Source organism: Oryzias latipes, chromosome 18 (genome assembly GCF_002234675.1).
Source record: "Oryzias latipes chromosome 18, ASM223467v1".
Classification (NCBI taxonomy): domain Eukaryota; kingdom Metazoa; phylum Chordata; class Actinopteri; order Beloniformes; family Adrianichthyidae; genus Oryzias; species Oryzias latipes.
In genome coordinates, this window is record NC_019876.2 from 18,405,031 (window position 1) to 18,424,423 (window position 19,393).

Here is a 19,393-nt window from a genome sequence, read left to right on the forward strand (position 1 = left end):
GTTTCAGACTCAGAAGAGGACAGTGTTATGGAAATCTGCCCCTCCATTCTTTCTTTGTTCACCAAACTCACCCCCACCACACACTTTATTTGGAAGGCGAGCATGAGTCTGGTATGTGCAATTTCAACAGGCCACTTGCCTTTTTGGAGAAGATGGGTTTGAAACTGGATGGAGGTAAATCAGTTGCTAATAAACCACCTTTAATTGTCATAAACCTGTTTTAATAGTCGATGAGCAGCGTGCTACTATTGCACTTTTACTTTAATTGTATTTTCTAAAAAAAAACTAAAACAGTTTTATGGTAGCAAATGTTTTTAGAGGAGGTTGATAAGCTTCAGTTTGAAAGAACCTTTGTAGTCTTGGTTGTCATGGGCAACAGCGTGCTGCTTTCCTAAATAAGCAGCTATCTGTCCTAAAGTGATTGTTATATGTTTTGTCTTCTTATAGACTGTTGGGGGGGGGGACACATTTTACTGTTGAAAAGTAAAAGTTTAAAGCGTTGTTTTTTTTTAATTAATACAGTATATGTACATCCATGTCTCGGTCATTTCATAATTCAAGATATCCCATCTTTACATCTATACAATTTCAGTCTTGTCAGTATAAAAGAAAGAGTTAATAGATACAATAATAATAGTACTAGTCCCGATGTTGTAATACAGCAGTTTTCAAAAAGAATAGCATAAAAAAACTAAAAGCAGATAGATTGAATGAAGAAAGTCAGGTTGCCGCTGCAGTTTCAGTGACTTCAGAGTAGAATGAATGAACCGGCTTTTCCTTTGCCCCCATCTGCCTTCAGATCTGGTTAACATTTGAATCGAATGCCACCGTCTAGGGGTGAAACTTCATTCTTTCTGCTGATTCTGCCACGAAGCTAACCCAAACTTTGGGGTCAGCGTTCCAAACTCAAGTTCAAAGTTCCCCCTTATTGGCGGCCAGACTCCTTTGTCCAAACCCTAAAAGGTCCATCCATCTGACTCCGTGGCTGCATATCAGCCCCATGCTGTGCTTTGTGTTTCTTGGTTTCCTGGCAACAAAAAAATCTGCCATGACTGGTGCTGCTCTGCATCAGCTTGCTGCGGCTGGAGAGTGGCTGTATGATATTCATGAGCTGGTGTGTGCTATTAGTTAAGAGAGCTGCTGCTCCTGAGAGTTCAAGCAGACAGGCAGGACAAGGAAAGGCTGCATCTGAACCATTACTGAGAAACAAAGACGCTGAGCACTTCCCTTCTGAAAAAGCTGGTAAAGATTATTCCGCCTGCACAACCAAGGAGTATTTTAAAAAAATATTTCTATACATTTTACAGTGTTGGTTATAAAAGCAAAAGAAAATAATCTAGAGGTACTACAAATAGTAAAGTGAATGTTGAATATTTGAAAATGGATTTGAATATTACTTGTAGAAGATGCTGATAAATTTTAAAGACATCTGCAGCAAATCAGCTCTTCTTTATAGTTTTTAGAAGTGTGGTTGAATTCATTACAAGGATTTGCAGCTTATAACGCTTTCAGAGCGCCTGTGTCTTTTCCTTCCCTGTCTGCTTGAGCTTCTCATTCTTTTGCATCTATTGTACTTATTTTCTTCATAGGTGTCAAATGTGCACTCGACTTAAAAAGCAACTCTTTGACACTTTTGAGTGAAAAACCCTAAAAAACTGGAAATTGTTAAAACTTTCCTTTAGATTTTGGTGTGAGTTTCCATCTTACTGTAATGGCATCACCGCTGCACACAGGTACTACAGAAAGGAAATGAATGCAGCATTTTTTAGGTTTCAGGTAAAACATTTTTGTACTTATTGCTCGATAAGGTGGCACATGCACAGTCTGTTTTTCAAATCCGACCGATCAGGTTTGGGTTCAACAAAATATAAATGTATGAGGGGCTATAAAAGCAGCAGGTACTTTCATTCTTGGCAAGTCTACACATCTAAAGTACGGATGCCATGCAGCATGGATTTTACATTACATTGTCATTTCCTGTATGCACATTCATCACACAGGAGATTCTTTATCCATAGCCTTGGTAAGAAAACAAAACCAAGCAAATCAAAACTCTCAGCACAACATGATACACTTATGCTACAAGTGCTTCTGTGTATTTGGCACTTGTGGCCTCAGTCCAGAGTCTTTGTTTTTGTCACAAAATCAACAGCGGAGGTAGAGAGAGAGGGATTCTATGCTGTGGAGCTGTGTGGCTGCAGACCTCCTCTGCCCCACGCACCCCCTCTTTAGACTGCCAGTGTAGCACATTCCTCCCTTCGCCTCCTCTTTAGGTGGAACATTCCAGCCAGCAACCTTTATCCGAGACAAGCTTCGTCCAACCAGCAAATATGACAGGTGGTAAAAAAGAAAACATTGACAGTCAGTAGACATACAGCTATTTACACCAGCTCTGGGGGTAGTTATTGCATCACAGACAGTTCTTTTTTCCACTTTTCTTTACATACATAAAGTAAAAAGCAACCAAGACAAATTTTTAAAGGAAACATCGGCAGTTTAAGTTCATGCCTTTGGCGGATCGTTCCTTAAAGACTCATTCCAATGAAAATTGTGACTTTGAAGTTTTTTTAACATGTTCTTTTGGCGTTTTTCTAAAGAAAATTAAGCTTAATTTGTGGGTATTTCTTAATTCAAATTGTTGTGAATCAGGAGCAGAGGAAACATGCCATTTGATAAATTTGTGATGTAGAAAAAGCGCTGGGTGGGCCACAAGCTTCCTTCTCCGAGCTCTCAAAACCAGAGATGTGGCAAGGGGGGGGGCAGAGTTGTTCAACACTAACAACTCAGTGGAGAATTTCTAATGAACTACTGCCGCTCTGCAGAAACTATGTCCTAGAAAACAACAGATTTTCTGATTTGGGCTAAAAACAGCATATTCATAATTATGAGACCACTGGGAACACTTTTAAAAAGGATCAAAAGATGATTGGAGTGGGACTTTAAACTTATGGAGCAGGGACACCATCAGAGTAACCCAACAGGGTCTGTACATTTGTGAAATTTTGACTAAAATACTGCTTTTTCGTTAACAAACTAAAGAAAAGTTTTTTTTTTCAAAAGTGACAGTTTTACTATTAAATTTCAAAAATGCTGGAGATTAGTTTTTGCTTCTATAAATTAGTTTTTGCCCCTTTTATTTATTTATTTAATCATTTTTATAATCTTTTCAAAGTTTGAAAGCACCAAAATAGTTTTTGTTGAACAAAGGCAACGATACAGCAGACTGTCTTGAAACTCCTCCAAAGGTCACTTGCATTCCCAACAAAAACAATCCAGACAAAAGACGCAAGATTAATTCTGGATTGTACATCAGCAGAACATTTAAGCATAGAATTGGAAACATTCCTACTGGAGGAATCCAAGGTCAATGCATAAAGATATCAGTACTTCAGTGAATATAGAAGAAAATCCTAGGCTAAAATTGGGTCAGTGTGGTGTTTGAAATCCAGCGATGGGTTGCAGTGCAAAGGGCCTCTAAAAAGTCTTTTCCTCGTATACATGAAGGAGTTTGTAACAGATTAACATAAAAGGAACTTCTTTGATTCGAAACAGTTTTCTTGTATCTGTCATGGAACAGACTGTGCTCTGATGTTTTTGCATAAATTATAGCCAAACTTTCTGCTCTCACATTAATGTTTGATTCTGTGAGGCCTAAAAGTTGACCATGTGTATGACTTCTTTTATATTTGCCTCTGATATAGCCCAATCATATTCCTTATTTAATAGATGGTAGAGCCGTAGATTAATCAAATCTGAAGCATAAAGCAGATCAATAATAATTGCGATATAAAGGATGTGAGGCATCTTCCTCATGTCAGCTCAGTGAAATGATCCAAAAGGGCTTCTGCATATTTTTCAAAAGTATGAATTCACAAAATAGAAATGACTTTAGTTACCAGGGTTCATGTTATTTCTATGTTAAGAATGAGTGAAAGAAGAAGCCCCAGCCTATCCCATGAGTCCATTTTTAACGACGTATAACGTGGTCCAATTTGAAGTTTGAACAACACAAACATGTATATTTTTAGACGTTTGATGGCATTGAACAGGAAGCACAGCAAATGACCTGGATCACCCTGCGGATTTATGTTTGTAACAAGCTGAGGGATTTTACACCGTGGGCTAGTGCCATGAGGTTAAATACCCACTTTAAAAATGTTGTCATAAACTGATGAATAAAAGATATGACGATTCCATGCATGGAACCTCCGTCTGAGGTTAAAGAGGGAAACTAAAGCTACATGGCTGATTTCAAATACTGCAAGGGTTTTTAGGATAGCTGCTAAACGATGCTTGGCTGCCTCGAAAGAATGTTTAAGATCTTGTTTTTGTGGCTGGTATTACATTTAACACTTCAGTCGTAATGAGAAAGGAATGAATGCAAGTTAAAGTAATATAAAGCCTCTAAAAACTACAACTTTTAATTGTATGTCATGTAGAGTTTCTCCCTTTACAGATACAGTGGCATTCAAAAACACGATTCATGCAAAGGTTCTTTGTTTTTTTCTTTTAGATCAGAAAAACACATTTGTTTTACATGTTACTCTTAAAAAAGAGGCTTGCCATTTTCATGTTTGTTTGTGTGTATACATAAACACACACACACATACATATATTTATATATATATATATATTAGTATAGTACATATATGTTGTTGTTATTCTGCGCTTCTCCAAGGCAGGCACCGTTCACACGCTGGGCACAGAGACATGCCACACTTGCATTGTTTTTTGCATTCTACAGTTGGTTGGTTGGCAGGCATAACGTCATCCAGGCAGTGCTGCAGCTGGCGAGCCTATTGTCTGCTGCAACACACACATTCTCTGTCAGTCCCCCATTGCTTTGCATCACAGCACATGCACGCACAACTGCACTTGATGTGCAACGTCCTCCCACCAGCCTGTCCTGTTGCAGAGGGGGCGTCACACTGCCTAGACGACAGGAGAACGGGGACGGGCTCTAGAGCTGGTCCAACAAGCTTCAAACTAAAGCAGTGCAGCAAGACTTCAGGGCACATGCAGAGGTGGAGCGGGAATGGATGAGGTTCTGAATGGAGGAGATGTGGGCTTTTATGTAGAAGGGGTTGGTCTCACCCAGGGTTGCAGACAGATTCATGAAAAGGGAAGAGTCTTAAGGGTTTGTAAGAATGGATGGTTGGTGAGAACATTGGGACAAAAACTTTGTAATACTTTCTCTCTTTTTGACATTTGTGTGCTTATTTTGTTTCACTTTGTACCAACGGTTTGATGGGAGTTTTAAGAGCTGATTTTGTTTGTCAGGAACATTGAAGACAAGACCCTTGTGTGAAACATTAACGTTTGCTACATAAGTGTTAACCTACATGTACCCTACAAATGTGAAGAAGGGAAAATATCAGTCTAGATTATGATCTTTTTTATCTTTGTGCTCAGTCATGAACTGCAGGTTTGCAAGTATTGCTGTGTCGTATCCAACTAGTTTTCTCACCTGAATTAAGCTAGAAATTGTAGTTTTGATAACATTTGCATATTTAGATGTGGCAAGTTTTTGTTTTTTATTATAAAATCTGAAATGATTGGTTTAATTGGCAACAAATAAAAAAATGTTAGATTGTATCCTAATTCAATCAGTAAACAGTTTATAGGTACGTAAAAAGTAGTACTGTTAAGTTAGGGAAACCTTTTTATATCTAAGCTAAATAAAAAGTTCAGCACGTACTGTAGAGGCTTGTTTGTGTCAAGCCTCATCTATAGACACACACACACATTCAGTGACATGCTACGCAGCAGTCATACATGCATTCACACACACACACACACAAGCTCTGAGCTTCAGCTTTATTGTGGCTTGAGAACTTTAGCAGAGAAAGCTCCACCCTTCTTTCACCTCAACCAATCAGAGGCCCTCTCTTCATCTCCAGTGTGGAATAAAAGGAGTGATGAAATGACAAAAACAGCAGAAAAGATCATTAAACAGAAAATGAGGAGAGCTGAGAGGGGTGCGTGCGAGGAAGATGCACGGCGTTGATTCCAATTACTGGCAGGAGACGCAGCACATGTTCCGCTCACCATCCTGTCAGGGCTCTATCTCGCTTCAGGGCTCAGAAACACGCTCCTGCTGCGGTTCAAGATGGTGTCTTGAGGGAATGGCTGACAGCCAAAATGACTTGTGTTTGAGGCCACATGATACACATGCAAAGTGTAACAAGGCTGTAAGGAACGTGTGCTTTAGCCAAACACTTTGGATGTGTGTCTTTTCTCTTAAAGACTTCCACCCTATCCCCAAAAATCAGGCAAATGTCATGCTGCTCTCGTCTGGGGCTAAACCAATCAGGCTAAGGGGGTTCTGTGGGAACATTTAGGGAAGTTTGAAGGGAGGGGTTAGTAGTAAAATGGTGGGACAACATTTGATGATGATAAAGGACTTAGGTCTGAACAATGCAATCTTGAGGCTATAGGAGCTTAAAAGGTTTCTTAGTTAGATGCCGTCTGAAAAGGTCAGTTTCTTCCACAATGGAAATGGAGGGGTAAATAAAAATAGAAAAATAGTGTAAAGAAACAAACTTGTATTCAAAATATGAAAATATATTATAAAAACAGCAAAAGAAGCAGGAACGTAACCAAAACGTTAGTGACTTTACGGTGTAACAGCAGAGTTGTTGCTTAGCGATATAGTGACAGAAAATAAATAAAAGCTGTCAGAGAGGATGCAGCCGGGGCCCTCAGGTGAAGGAGGGATGTTGCTCTCTCTGTCCCTCTTCTCCGCCTCCACCGTCTCCCCCTCTCCATCTCCCTCTCTCCTCCGATCACCTCTCACTCCTCACGGAGCTGCAGGCGGTACTGGCTGTGGCGGATCTGGAAGAAGAGCCTCTCCAGTGGAGAGCGGCTCATTCCGGGTAGCCTGTGGTTTTCGCTCTGGCCCGTTCTGCAGAAACCCAGTGACTCGTACAGCTTGTGGGCAGCCAGCTTGACGGCCGTTGTGCCGAGGACCACGGCAGCGTAGTTGTTGCGCACAGCGTACTCCAGGACACGGCGGCCCAGGGCCTTTGCAATCCCCTTGCCGCGGTAGCGGGAGTCCACCGACATGCGCCGCAGCTCCACGGCGTTATCCTCTTCGTGACCCCGAGCCGCCACAATGCCCACTATGTGCCCCTCCAGGATCGCCACCCAGAAACAGGAGCCTGACAGAACAAAACAAAGGATCACACATTTAAAACATCACAGCAAACTTCTTAGAAGAACATCAGAATAGTTTCACTGGAAAAGTCAAACTGGAGCTTTGAGATCACCCGTAAAAACAGTCTTTATTTTGGTCTTTGTTGCTCAAACACCGATAGTATGAATGGATTGTTCTGGACGAGACAAAAATTGTTTTAGAAAACAGACTTTGTCAAAAAAGATGCAAGAAGGTTGTTGGACGAGGTCGCCTGTGCCAATAGCAGCAGCATTGTGTTCTTCTGTTCTAAAGGAAATTGAGGACAGGAGGAAGGAAGTTGATGAATGAGCTGGGCAGAGAGCAGAGGCTCGCAGAGCCTAATGGTATTAGCCACTGCGAAGGCTCTGTTGATTAAAAGCTCCGGCGTAATGGAGCGGTCACTCACAGATAAGATGAGCAAAGAGTGCAGATACATGACAGAGGAGCATTTAAGACTCTTCTCTGCATTAGAAAGACCAAAAGAAAACACTTCTCTTCATTGTTACAGGAATTTCACTCCAGTTTCCTTTTTAAAGCAGCCTAAATAGAATATTTATCCACCGACCTGTTCTGTTTTACATGTTTAGAGTAAGTTTAGTTAGCTAAACTCTTAAAGAACATGAGTCAAATGTTCGCTGACAATGCACCCCCACAGTAGGATTGAAAAGGTACGACCTCCAAATTCCAACTACTTGTTTTGAAACAATTTGTTCTGAATGTAAAGTAAATATAAGCTACAAACATTCACCATTTACATCACAACTATTTACCTATATTTTAGATGACATGTTTGGTAAGCATTCTTCCTTGTTAAAGTCAATTATTTTGTGGTTTTCAAAGCATCAGTGTTGCTAGAGATGGCATTGGATTAAGCTTCTGTAACAATTATAATCTTTGAAGGTGATAAACATCCTCTGTTGTTGTTGCATTTAGATTTCCATTTTCACTACAACACAATGTGCCGACAGCAGGTTTTTTTTTCCAGCCTGAGCAGTCCTTCTACAGATAAACCTAAATCGTGCACGAGTGCCAGGATCTGACCTGCAGACCTGCTGTCCTCAGGCCTCAGATCTCTGTTCTGTCACTCTGACTTGATGCTCTTTCACACCTCTCCCCATGACCCCATTTGTTTCAGTTCAATCTCACAAACAGGTGGTCAAAATGACATGGAGCTGAAGGCTCTTGATGCCCCTGCCAGCCTGCTTTGAACAGAGCCAGTCGTTAATATGACTGAATCAAAAACAGTGGCGTGCCAGTTGGAGGGCATGGAGTCAAATAATATGTAACCAGCTCGCTAAACTGTTAAACTACGTTTACACCGCCTTCTGCAACGCTCGTTCAAGCTGCCACTTTCAATGAAAAGTCTATGTAACCACACATAAATGCCCGTTTCGGGCTTCCGGGTTTAAAACTCGTGAGTTTATGCGTTGCTACACACATTTTTAAAACCGTTTTTTAGTTCTACGTACAAAACGCGTGGCCATTGAATGCAGATTGAAAGTGAAATCATGTCAAACTTTGACCAATCAGGGGCTAAGATTTAACTGTGACGTATAGATGGTGTCCTTTTTAATTCATGGAATTGCCATCCAATTGAAAGTTAATAATAAAGGTGAATTTAATGATTGCGGTTTGACACCAAGTTTTTCATGTACCGTAATAGACCTGAGATTTGCACCATGTTGACATTTCACACAATTGTAGGTGGTGACATGAGCTGGCAAACAGAAGAAAAGGAAGAAGAAGAAGCCCCTCCCTGCTTGTACAGTGTGAACATCACGTTCAAGAATCCGCATTTAGCGCAAACACAAATGCCCTTCACATGCCCTGTAGCTTTAGAGAGGCTCATAATCTACATTGAGGGGGTTGAGACGTTCTGAAATGCTGTTAACTAGAAACTTTAAAAATGCTCTATAAAAAAGCAAAATGAAGCATCCTGCAGTCTGTTGTCAGAAATTAAATATTATTGCTGTTGAGCCTTTACAAAAAAAGAACTTGAAAAAACATTTATGAATTGGAGCAGTGTCAAAAAGTTAAGAGCATTTCTTGAATTCTCTTGCGCTGTTTACTATTTTTAATGGATAATAAATGCAGGGTCACCTCCATCATTATGCTTGCTGTGCTTGAGTGACCATCTGTCTGAGCTGAGCCAGTACCAGGAATGAGGACATGCTCAGAGAGGGCTGTCCTGCCTCCCCGCTCCACAGTCTGCTGATCACATTACTCAACTGGGTATCAGAAATATTTCTGAGATCATAGAGGACACCGATTACAAAAAAAAGTCTTCTTTTCCCTCCCTCCTACCCCTCTTTTCTAATGAAAGCTAAGAAGGGTGTATCGAGTGCTAATCCCTCTAACATCACTGCCCAGGGGTCCAAGGATTAAAGGCTATGTTTTTTCTCTATTAAAGGGGACGATTAAGTGCTTCATATGAGTGTTATCTGTAGATTAATCCAAAAATAAAATGTGCTTTAAAAGGCACACTAACATTTTCTCAACAGGGACTTTTTTTAAATCTGGGTTTTCTGAACCACATGTTGTCATTTCAGGTTTTTAATTATATTCAATTTAATTTTAGACTTAATTAAACTGAAAAAAATTTTTTAATATATATATTTTTTTACCATTTTTCTTAATTTTGTAAAGCCCACTTAATCAAAGAGTTGACAGGAAAAAAAATCATTTTTTTAATTGAAATGTTTTTAAATCCTTTGATGAAATCCACAAAATAAATTGCCATATGAGCGATAAATCATCAATTATGAATTATCGGGTGATTTGGTTGAGTTTTTGCTGTAAAAAATGTTAGTTTGAGATGTAAAACATTGACTTGAGTGTTCAGGAAAAAAGCCCCCCACCTACTGTCTCAAATCTGATCCAAACATTTGTAACATGGTGTAACTGGCTTATAAAGAATTAATTATCAACAAATTTGGTATTTTTCAATACAGCAAGTAGTCATTTGAATAAATAAATAGCAATACATGAGTTATTCCAGCATAAAACTTTGAAAATCAGCAAAACTTTTTTTCGCCAAACGTTTTATGGAAGCAGTCGTTTTGAAATGAGCAGGAAAAGCTCTTCTACTGCCTCTAGTGGAATGATAATAAACTACAGGGCAGAAAACGCAGACCAAGTTTTAAGCCATGGATTATTAAGGAAAGTTTAGATCATATTAATGAGGCTCTCAGAAATGCAGGTTTTAAATATGACATCAATATAGGGTTCAACTGTAGCTTCTATGTTACGACTGATGTTTAAAAGTCTTATAGGAGGATTGGAGGTGCTTTACTTTGAAAGGCAATAGATGCTCTATTCCAGGTACTTTTCAAAATAAAAGGGATACTAGAATGCAATAAAAGTTAATCTGATGCTTTATATTTTCTATACTATAGTATAGTAAAAAAGGGAGAGGCTGCATTGGTATGAGGCCACCAAAAGACATCCTGGAGAAATAAAAGTGACACCTCTTTTGAGCATTCAGCTCCCTGTTGCTGCAGTTCAGCAGCTGCATTAACTACAGTGTCAATACAGTGCACAGCCATAGTTTTGGTATCTGTGTGCAAGCGGACTGAATGAGCTTACTCACTCAGAAAATGGACATGGAAGAAGAGAGACAAAGACGACAAACTCATTCATCTCTGTCTGAAAGAAGGATTGAGCTAAGGAGGAAAACAGTGGGGCATCTGTGTTAACAGTAGTAAGGGTGGGCCTGAAAAGACCCATTATTGAAGCTACAGCATCCAAATACAAAGGAGGGCGAGAGGAAAGATGGGGAATCTGCCATTATTAATGAGGGGGAGGGGATCTGACAGAAAATAGATGACGTCTACAAAGAAAACACATCAGGCAGGCAGTAAAGACACGACGACTTCTGGAAATCATTTCCAATGATCCTTAAATGCAAACAAATATCTGATTACTGCACAATTAGTGCCAGACATTTCTCAGACTGATTTTTCATTGTAACAATATCTCTCTATATGAGTGGGCGTGCATCATGCCTAATAATTATGTGATCTGAACCCCATAAAACCATAAACAAAGAGTAAACATACACTGACACCCACAAGAGTGTGTGCAGCAATGGCTTTTACAGAGTCTAACAGGATTAATCTCCTTTGCTTCAGATGAAGCCTAGAGGGGTAATCCAGTTGATAAGCATTTAGTCTAGACCAGTCTTTCCTAAGAATCCGGTATCAGACCGTGGAACAAGTGAACAAAACCATGAAGCTCAGAGACGCTAGTCTGTTTGCGTTCGGCGGCTGTTTGCACTACATCTCCCATGATGCATTGGGTTAAAGTGACAGCATCTCAGCGTACAATGAGTCTTCCTTTGACGTTTTGAAACCACAACGAAAACACATCAAACAGTTTTTAAATCTTCTTATTTAACTTTTATTACATCTTTTAGAAAAAACAGCTGTGACTTCTAGACTTTTCTGCCACAAGTATCACAAAAATGCATGTGAGATTGCAGAGGGGCTGTAGATCAATACAAACTGTTTCTCGTTTTCTTTTTTGGGATGCTGGTGTGCCGCGGGATTTTTGTCAAGGTTAAAGTGTGCCTTGGCTCAAAAAAGGTTGAAAAACACTGGTCTAGACGCTCCCTCGCTCTGTGCTACGGTTCCCTTCCCCAAACAAGTGCTGTTTTAGCTCTCTGTGGATGTCAGCAGCATGAGCTTGTGGGGTTTTGTTCATTTTTCATGATTCCCACTGCCCCTATTTACAGAAAGTGTGTTGTGTTTCCAATGAACATTAAGTCCATGTGTACACCACTAAAATGTGAGCCATAAAATGACATTACTAATGGCACTCTTTAAAAATTTTAAGTCAGGTATGCATGCAGGTATGAATGTTATCTTCTAAAACATTTTTATTTTTAAATCAAGAATATAAATGTATAGATTTAAACATTGGTTCAGATGTTCCTCAAGGCTCTATTTAAGGGATACACGTCTTTTTCTATGGCACCACCTAAATTGATCTGCAAGGATTTAAAAAGTATACGTCTTTTTGTGACACTTTTACTATAGGCAGATCATTTTTTTTTAATTCCATAGATGTTAGCAACATATGAATAGCACAAAGTGTTTCATCTTTTATAACTGTTCAACCGTTGAAACGATCAGTGTAAGTCAGCTGATTCTGTTGCGGAGAAAGCTGCTTTTCTCTGCCACAGAATCAGCTGATTAAAGTTGGACTGGGTTCTAATTTAGGGAGGGCAATCAATTTCTAATGTAGCATTGGAAAAAGAGAAATCTTACACGATGCTGGATGCATCCTAATGCAAGACGCACCCTGCTTCTCAGGTCAGAGTTCATGTTGCAGAATACATTTAGCGGTCACTCAGAATGCACACATCAGCAGTTTCTGGCTCCATCACGTGCAAATAAAACCTGATGGAAGAGCCTGTCAGGCACAGGACACGCGTACCAAATATAAACACAGTGACAGTAAACAGGAGATTTATGCCGAATTGAAGTCTTTTCCACCACTGTGACCTCTATCTAAAAATCCCTGCCGAACTGATAGGTTTATTGTCACTCTGAGCAACATGCAAACACAACTGAACACCTCCATTGGAGAACAACTACTTTTGCTGCTTGTTATCAGGGTGTCACTGTCTGTTTGTTTGTAAGCTTTACAGGTGTAAGTTTTAAAACATGCTCATTATGGGGTTGTTTCACATGGCTGCTCTTTCTGCAACCTACACTCCATGTGCCCCCTCACACAAGAGGTCAACGAGCTTTATGGTGGTCTAGATACACAGATGCTCTACGTAACTTCTAATTTTCACCTTTAAATGCTGATAGTTTATAAGCTGATTCATCTAAACTGATTTTTCTTAAACATATTTTTACTAGTTTAATTATTGAATTAAAAAAGGGGGAGGTCATTATAAAATGTTGTCTTTTGAGCAAATTACACTATTTCTGCTCCTTTTACTCATCTAGGAATGTTTATCTGGAATAAAATTGCACTTTATCTCTAGAGCATCAAGAAAGTGAGGGAAAAAAAGCTTTGTGACAGTTAAAGAAGTGGGTCAGCACATCTCTTTTGTATAGTGTGTGCTTTAGTATTGATTGAAATGGAATGCAAAAACACAAGCTTAGAAAGATGACGATCCATTATTAATGACGGGAGAAACACTGGATAGACAAGAAACTCAAACCAGAAGAAAACTTAAAGTGATGGACTAGTCTGTCTCTGAGTCTAATAACTTGTGCTAACATTAAATAATACAAAATAAATATCAATGACAATAGACACCAACTCATTTAGTTGGTCAAATGTTATGTTCACATCAGCCTTGGCAGCGTAACCACTTCCAATGAAAGGTCTATGTAAAAACATGTTTGAGGCTTCCACTGTCACAAGAACGGGTAGATGGCTGGTTCCAAATGCAGCAGGTTTATTAGCTCAGCTAAAAGTCCACAAAGCTAAATCAAGGTCATACAGGCAGGGGTCAATAACAAGCATGAGAGCATCAGAGAAGAAACAGGAGTAGTAAGGACCTAGGTGAGATTTGGGGCAGGCGGTAGGAAAACGCAGTCAGAGACAAAACAGGATCAAAAGATCAGGTCCAGATATATCGCTCTGTAATGTGGGCAGAGTGGCACAAACAGTACTTCGCACTGAGTGAGGCTCAGTGCAGTGCTTAAGTATACTGTCAGGGATTACAAATGAGAGTCAGGTGTGTGGCATCCAGGATCTGTGCGCTGGGGGTTGCTGGGAGATGTAGTCCATTCAGTCCTCTGGAGATGGTGACCAGAGGAGGAGACAGAACTCTGACATCTGACATCTACGTTCAAAACTCCACATTCAGGCATAGCTATGCAAGTTTTTTTTTTTCTACTTACAAAACGCATGGCCACTGAATGCAGTTGAAAGTTAAACCAGGTTGAACTTTGACCAATCAGGGACTCTGATTTAGTTGCGACGTATGATTTGTTTATGATGATTTGACCACTTCAACCTTTCGTACCAAACCTCTTCCAACTGTAGGTGCACAAGCTAGTGCAGAAGTATTTTCTTTTTTATTTTAGTTTACATTGACTCTTTACTTTTAGGTGCACAAGTAAAGAGTAGCAGAAAGGAAAACCTAAAGATGCTGCAGCCTGTTTGTCCAGTGGGAACACCATCTGCTGAGGTTGTGTATTTAGCATGTACTTAAACACATCCCAAGCCTGGTGTGATCATAGCATGGGTGGTTTTCTAGAAACTTGTGTTTATACATGCCAAAGTTTCTGCCAAAGTTTCCGTTTTTGTTCAAAGAAAATCTACTCACTTTGATTTTTCATGATAGGAGGGGTTGTTTTGTTGGCTAGGTCAGTTTTCTGCCTCCTCCACACCTTCAGTGCAGGTAAAATACTGAGAGTAAAGAGAGGGAGCGAAGGAGGTCATCATAGAGACTGGATGACTGATATTCTCAGATGCTGCAGCTGACAGGTTGGAAATATCCCAAGTTTGTCTTGCTGCAGACCAGAAAACACTCTATCTTTTTTTTCTTCACTCATACAAAATACAAACGCCCCTCCCGTATGTGCTCCCGTTTTATGCCTCACCTTCTTCCTGCCCATGTTTTAACTCTTTCTGTCGTTCAGAGCTAAAATAAGCACCGCAGGTACCTGCCGAAGAAGCTGCTCTCTCCTCTGGAACAACTCTTCTTTATATATTTAATGCTACAATGTGTATTTACTCATGTGGGCACAAAACAAATCAAAAACCCTCCTCCTGTGAGTTAGGAACTTCTTTAGAGGAACCGTTAAGGGCACTGAAGACTTCCTGGTTTGAGAGTTTAATACATTTGTTTGGACTCAATAGAATTGCTCCTTCCTTAAGTCAATGTAAACTAAAATAAAAAGAAAATACTTCTGCACTTGTCCAAAACATATTGTTTCTTTTTGCATTTTGTATTATTATTAGGAATGGACAACAAAATGTTAAATTATACAACTTCAGCAATGATAAACTGCATTAACATAAGTCCTTCACGTTTGTTTAAAATGGGACTAGAATTCACAAATGAGATTTTATGTATTATCCAGTGACTCATTTAAGAAAGAAAGGAAAAAAAACGGGAAAGAAATTTAACAGAGGGGTTATCAATGCTGTCTTTATACAAAACAAATGAGTTACAAGAACAAAAAAATGCTACTTATATCAAATGAACCCTGCTCTCATAATAAATAATATTCATTTGGTGCTAAATTAGGACATGTTTGTTCGTTTTTCTCATTCTTAATTAATACGTATAATTTCTAATTTCAATTCCACACAAATCATCCAAAGTGGGCTGAACCTGCCTCAGACATATTGTAATTGTTTTTTACATGGCCACAACAGTAGCTGTAATAATGCATCTCAATCTTAAATTCTATAAACAGAACAAAATCCAGGTACAGAGCCTCCAAATGAATCCACTGATTTAAGGGCCTATAAATACAGCTAAATGCAAATGAGTTCAAATGAATTTGAAGCATGGAATTAAAATCAAAAGCAAATTACTAAAACATAACTGCTTACAAAAAAAATGACACTATTGGCACGTGTTGCATTTCCTCTGGCATCTCATTTAAGCAAAATAGCAAATGTTACGCATAAAACTAGTTCTTTAAATACATCTGCTGCAGTTTTTCCTTTTAAAAAAATGCATCCGTTTTTTTGATAATTGAACAATATTTGTGCAAAATATTGTCGTGAACATATCGAATAATGTATTGATTTATTTGCTCTCAGGAAAAGCAGAGAATGAAGAAAAGCTTCTTTTCAGCATGTTTTCTATTTCTTTGACATTCTCATGCACAGCATGTTGAAAGTATTGATTGCATTCCTGTAGAGGCGTGTGAAAAGGAGTTCATTGACGTCACAGTTGTCTTCAATTTCTGGTCTTTTTTATTGTAAACATTTGTCAGACATTAATGTCAGTTGTGAATGATCTTAAAAAACTAAAATCTCTCATTTTATGATCATCCATTTTATCATCGTCTAAAAGATCAATTTTTCTTTTACTTCTTAACATCCATAATAGATGTCGTCCCAAAACATCTCATCTCCTCTCTTCTCTTAATCTTATTTGCTTAAATATTTTTGTTGTGTGAGCCTTCAAAGAAAATGTACCAAGAAACAAGCTAATTTTGGACTACAAACTGCACATTTTAGACTGTTAAGCAGCAGTGTTTTTATTTTCTCTATGGCCATTGCTTTTATACTTTTAAAACCTTACAAGAATTCTCACAACAGGAACACCAAGAAGCACTTCATGTTCCCTTTAAATGCTCCAATCATCACATTTTGTGCCTAAAAACTATTTTTTCCATTGAGGCAGTAGTTTGGATTACATCAGAACATAGGGGGATGACCCTAAAAGCTGCAGGTGGGCTCTCAGGTGTTCATCCACACCTGCCCGTTCAGTTACCACGGTTGTGATCACTGGCATTGTCCTGGAGCAGTGGGGCTTGACCCCCTCTGAACCATCACAGCCTCTGGTGCAATAATGGGAATGCTAAATTGCAATTGTGTGTGCAGTGGATTATCAAGCAACTGGCACAATGTCAGAAAGAACCCAACAATAAAGCACCAATTGACAGGCTTAACTGGCACCTGCTTTTCATGCTGGCAGTGCCCCTCGGGTTAACTCGCGCCGGGTAGGGGAATGCGTGAAAATGAATCCGATCTATGTCTCCCAGCGGGGTTCAACCCCTGAGGTGAACACGTATTTTCCGACAGATAGGACAGATTTCTACAATCAGAAACTTTATTGGAGGAAACTAGCCCTCTGCACTGCAGAAAGTGCAGCAGCAGTCTCATCTTTGCGATCAATAGCCCTGTGATGCCCTCTACCCCCACCCCAGTGGCCAAGAGGAAGCGAGTGGGGGAAGGAGATGAGACCTAGATAGGGAGGAGGGGTGGGAACGAAGGAGGAGGACCTGCATATTTAATGGCTTTCTTTAGCTCTGCTTGAGAACATCAAACTGATGATTGTTTTTGGTCTTAGGAGTTTTTAAAGCAGCTATTTATTGTATCTCATATTTCTGACATGTGGAGGGGGAGCATTGCCTTCTGACAAACTGTACATGAGTTTTTGATTTATTTTTTTCATGCACAAAAAGCACCGTTTTCTGCTGCGACTCACCTGTGGGTTTCATGTAGTAAGCCTCGATGTCAGCCATGTCCGTGTGCAGAGCACACTCCAGATAATTCTGGATTACTTTCCTGCTGTAGTAGTAGCGCGCACCCATGAGAATAAGTGGTGCACAGCAGGTCAGCGTGACAGATTTGGTCACGTAAAAGCACATTACTAAGGAGAAATGGAAGAAAAGTAAACGAAACCTGTCAGAAGAGAGAATGACATGTTTGATTTCTGGCAGAACTTGACCCCAACACAGACAGACGAACAGACAGATGAAAGAGGGAAACAGCAGCATGTCATTTAGGGTCAGTCAAACATTTCTGTTCACAAGAGAGCTTTGGGTCATTTAAAAACACATTGATGTACTGTGAGGTAAAACACAGGAAAACACAATAATATCACTTAAAACATTTTTTTTTTTTGCACAAATATAAATTTCACTCAAACTAGAGGGTGCACTAGGGGGCGCAAAGGGAAATACACAAGCAGCATGGATGCTAGTATCTGATGCATCGTGTGTTACGTGCAATGCAGGTAATAAGACACAAAGATCGTTCTGTTAAGCAAATCAATTTTTTTGTTAATGTTTACATTTTTAAGGTGAAATTTCATGCAACCAGTCAAAATATTGGCTGCATAGAAAAAAGTGATTTAAAAATGTATATAAGTAGAAAAAAGTCACTTAAAATGTTGAAACAGGAAGAACATAAATACAATTTGTTTACACACTAAACCTTCCACGGTGGAAAAAAACCAAATAACCCAAGTTAGGTTGTTTTTAACCCAGCTCCTAAGGTGGACTGACTATTTTCTAGGGTTATTTTGACTATTTGAACTTTAATTGGGATAAAATGAAACCAATATAACCTCCAAAATTACTTTTGCTCCAAAAGAATAACCCAAGAAGATGAATAACCCAAGAATTGGCTTGAGATAACCCAAGTGTTTTAAGACAGAAAATACCGGTATGTTAAAAATCAAAATAAGTTGAACAATTAAAAAACAAATATTTTTCAAAGAACAAAAAAAGACAAAACTTGAACAAAAAATAGATATATTAGGTATGTAAAGTTAAAAGCAAAAAAATTATGTTATTTTTTTTTAAACTGAAGCCAAACTCCCTGCAGACTGCCTGCGTGCGCACACCGTGGGGGTTATTTTGCTGTTTGTGATGGGAATGCGCAAAGACGCGCGTGTTTTCCTTTTTGTGCTACGTGCGCGCACCCCGTGGGCCAATCCTAAATCCAATCCAGTCGTTCATTCACGGCACGATCAGCAGCGGTTACACACATGCACCATGCTTTGCCTGCCATGCCTTTGTTGTATGGGAGCCACATGCCGGTATGCCAGCGGAACGGCTGTGAAACAAAGCTGCAGCAGATTTCACTGCGTTATGATGCAAAGATGTAGGCTATGTGCACACCAGACATATTTTATAAAACAAGTTTACAGGGGAAATAAATGAAGTTTGTTAAAGCCTTGTAAAAGTGACAGAGAAAGCCCGCACATACCTGTTAGGAGAGCATAGAAAAACTGGATCCTGGGCTGCTGCTTGATCCCTCTGAACGCTGTGTTGGGTATCCGCTCCATGATACCCTCACAGAAGATGCGCCGCACCTCCTCCTCGTCCCCGCGCTCAAACTCTCGGATAAAAACCCCATCTTTCCTCTCATCCTTGGGCTCGGCGGGGCTTAGAGCCGCGCCGGAGGGGGGAGACCCCCACATCATCGCCTCTTTTTTGGTCCCAGGTATAGCTTCGTGTTCGTCCGCAACAATCTTAGTCTCGCAAACCATTTTGGGAGACGAAAAATGCATGCAACTGGCCGCGAGAAGATGCAAACTGCAGTTCGAGTCTTGGGGTGGGTTACAGAATGATGGGAGAGGGGGAGGCGAGTGGAAATGGATGATAAATGCGTGACTTTCCTGGAAAACGGTGATGGGTGGAGGAGACGAAAGGGGGGGTTCTGCTGCAACCCTGAGAGTTTCTGAAGACCGAGACCCGCCGGTTTGATCCGAGCCCTATTTATAGGCGTGTGGGGCGGGTGGATGCAGGTTCAGGGGTTGGGGAGGTCCTCTGCGCCGCG

General features: G+C 39.9%; 1 protein-coding gene across 1 annotated transcript; it reads right to left on the minus strand.

The window, feature by feature from the left end:
- Positions 1 to 484: 484 nt before the first annotated feature.
- Positions 485 to 19,289, minus strand: nat8l (N-acetyltransferase 8 like). The gene is made up of 3 exons (XM_004079842.4): positions 18,821 to 19,289; positions 17,313 to 17,477; positions 485 to 7,160 (listed from the first exon to the last, which is right to left on the minus strand). The coding sequence occupies exons 1-3, from the start codon at positions 19,122 to 19,124 to the stop codon at positions 6,793 to 6,795; spliced, it is 837 nt and encodes a 278-aa protein (XP_004079890.1). The 5' UTR covers positions 19,125 to 19,289; the 3' UTR covers positions 485 to 6,792.
- Positions 19,290 to 19,393: the final 104 nt, after the last annotated feature.

Bases quoted from the DNA above. Each gene is read 5' to 3' on its own strand.
- nat8l (XM_004079842.4), bottom strand. From the start codon at position 19,124: ATGCATTTTTCGTCTCCCAAAATGGTTTGCGAGACTAAGATTGTTGCG. The intron at 17,478-18,820 runs GTATGTGCGGGC...ATTTCTCCTTAG, and splicing joins TTTCTATGCTCTCCTAACAG to TAATGTGCTTTTACGTGACC. The intron at 7,161-17,312 runs GTGAGTCGCAGC...TTGTTCTGTCAG, and splicing joins TTACTACATGAAACCCACAG to GCTCCTGTTTCTGGGTGGCG.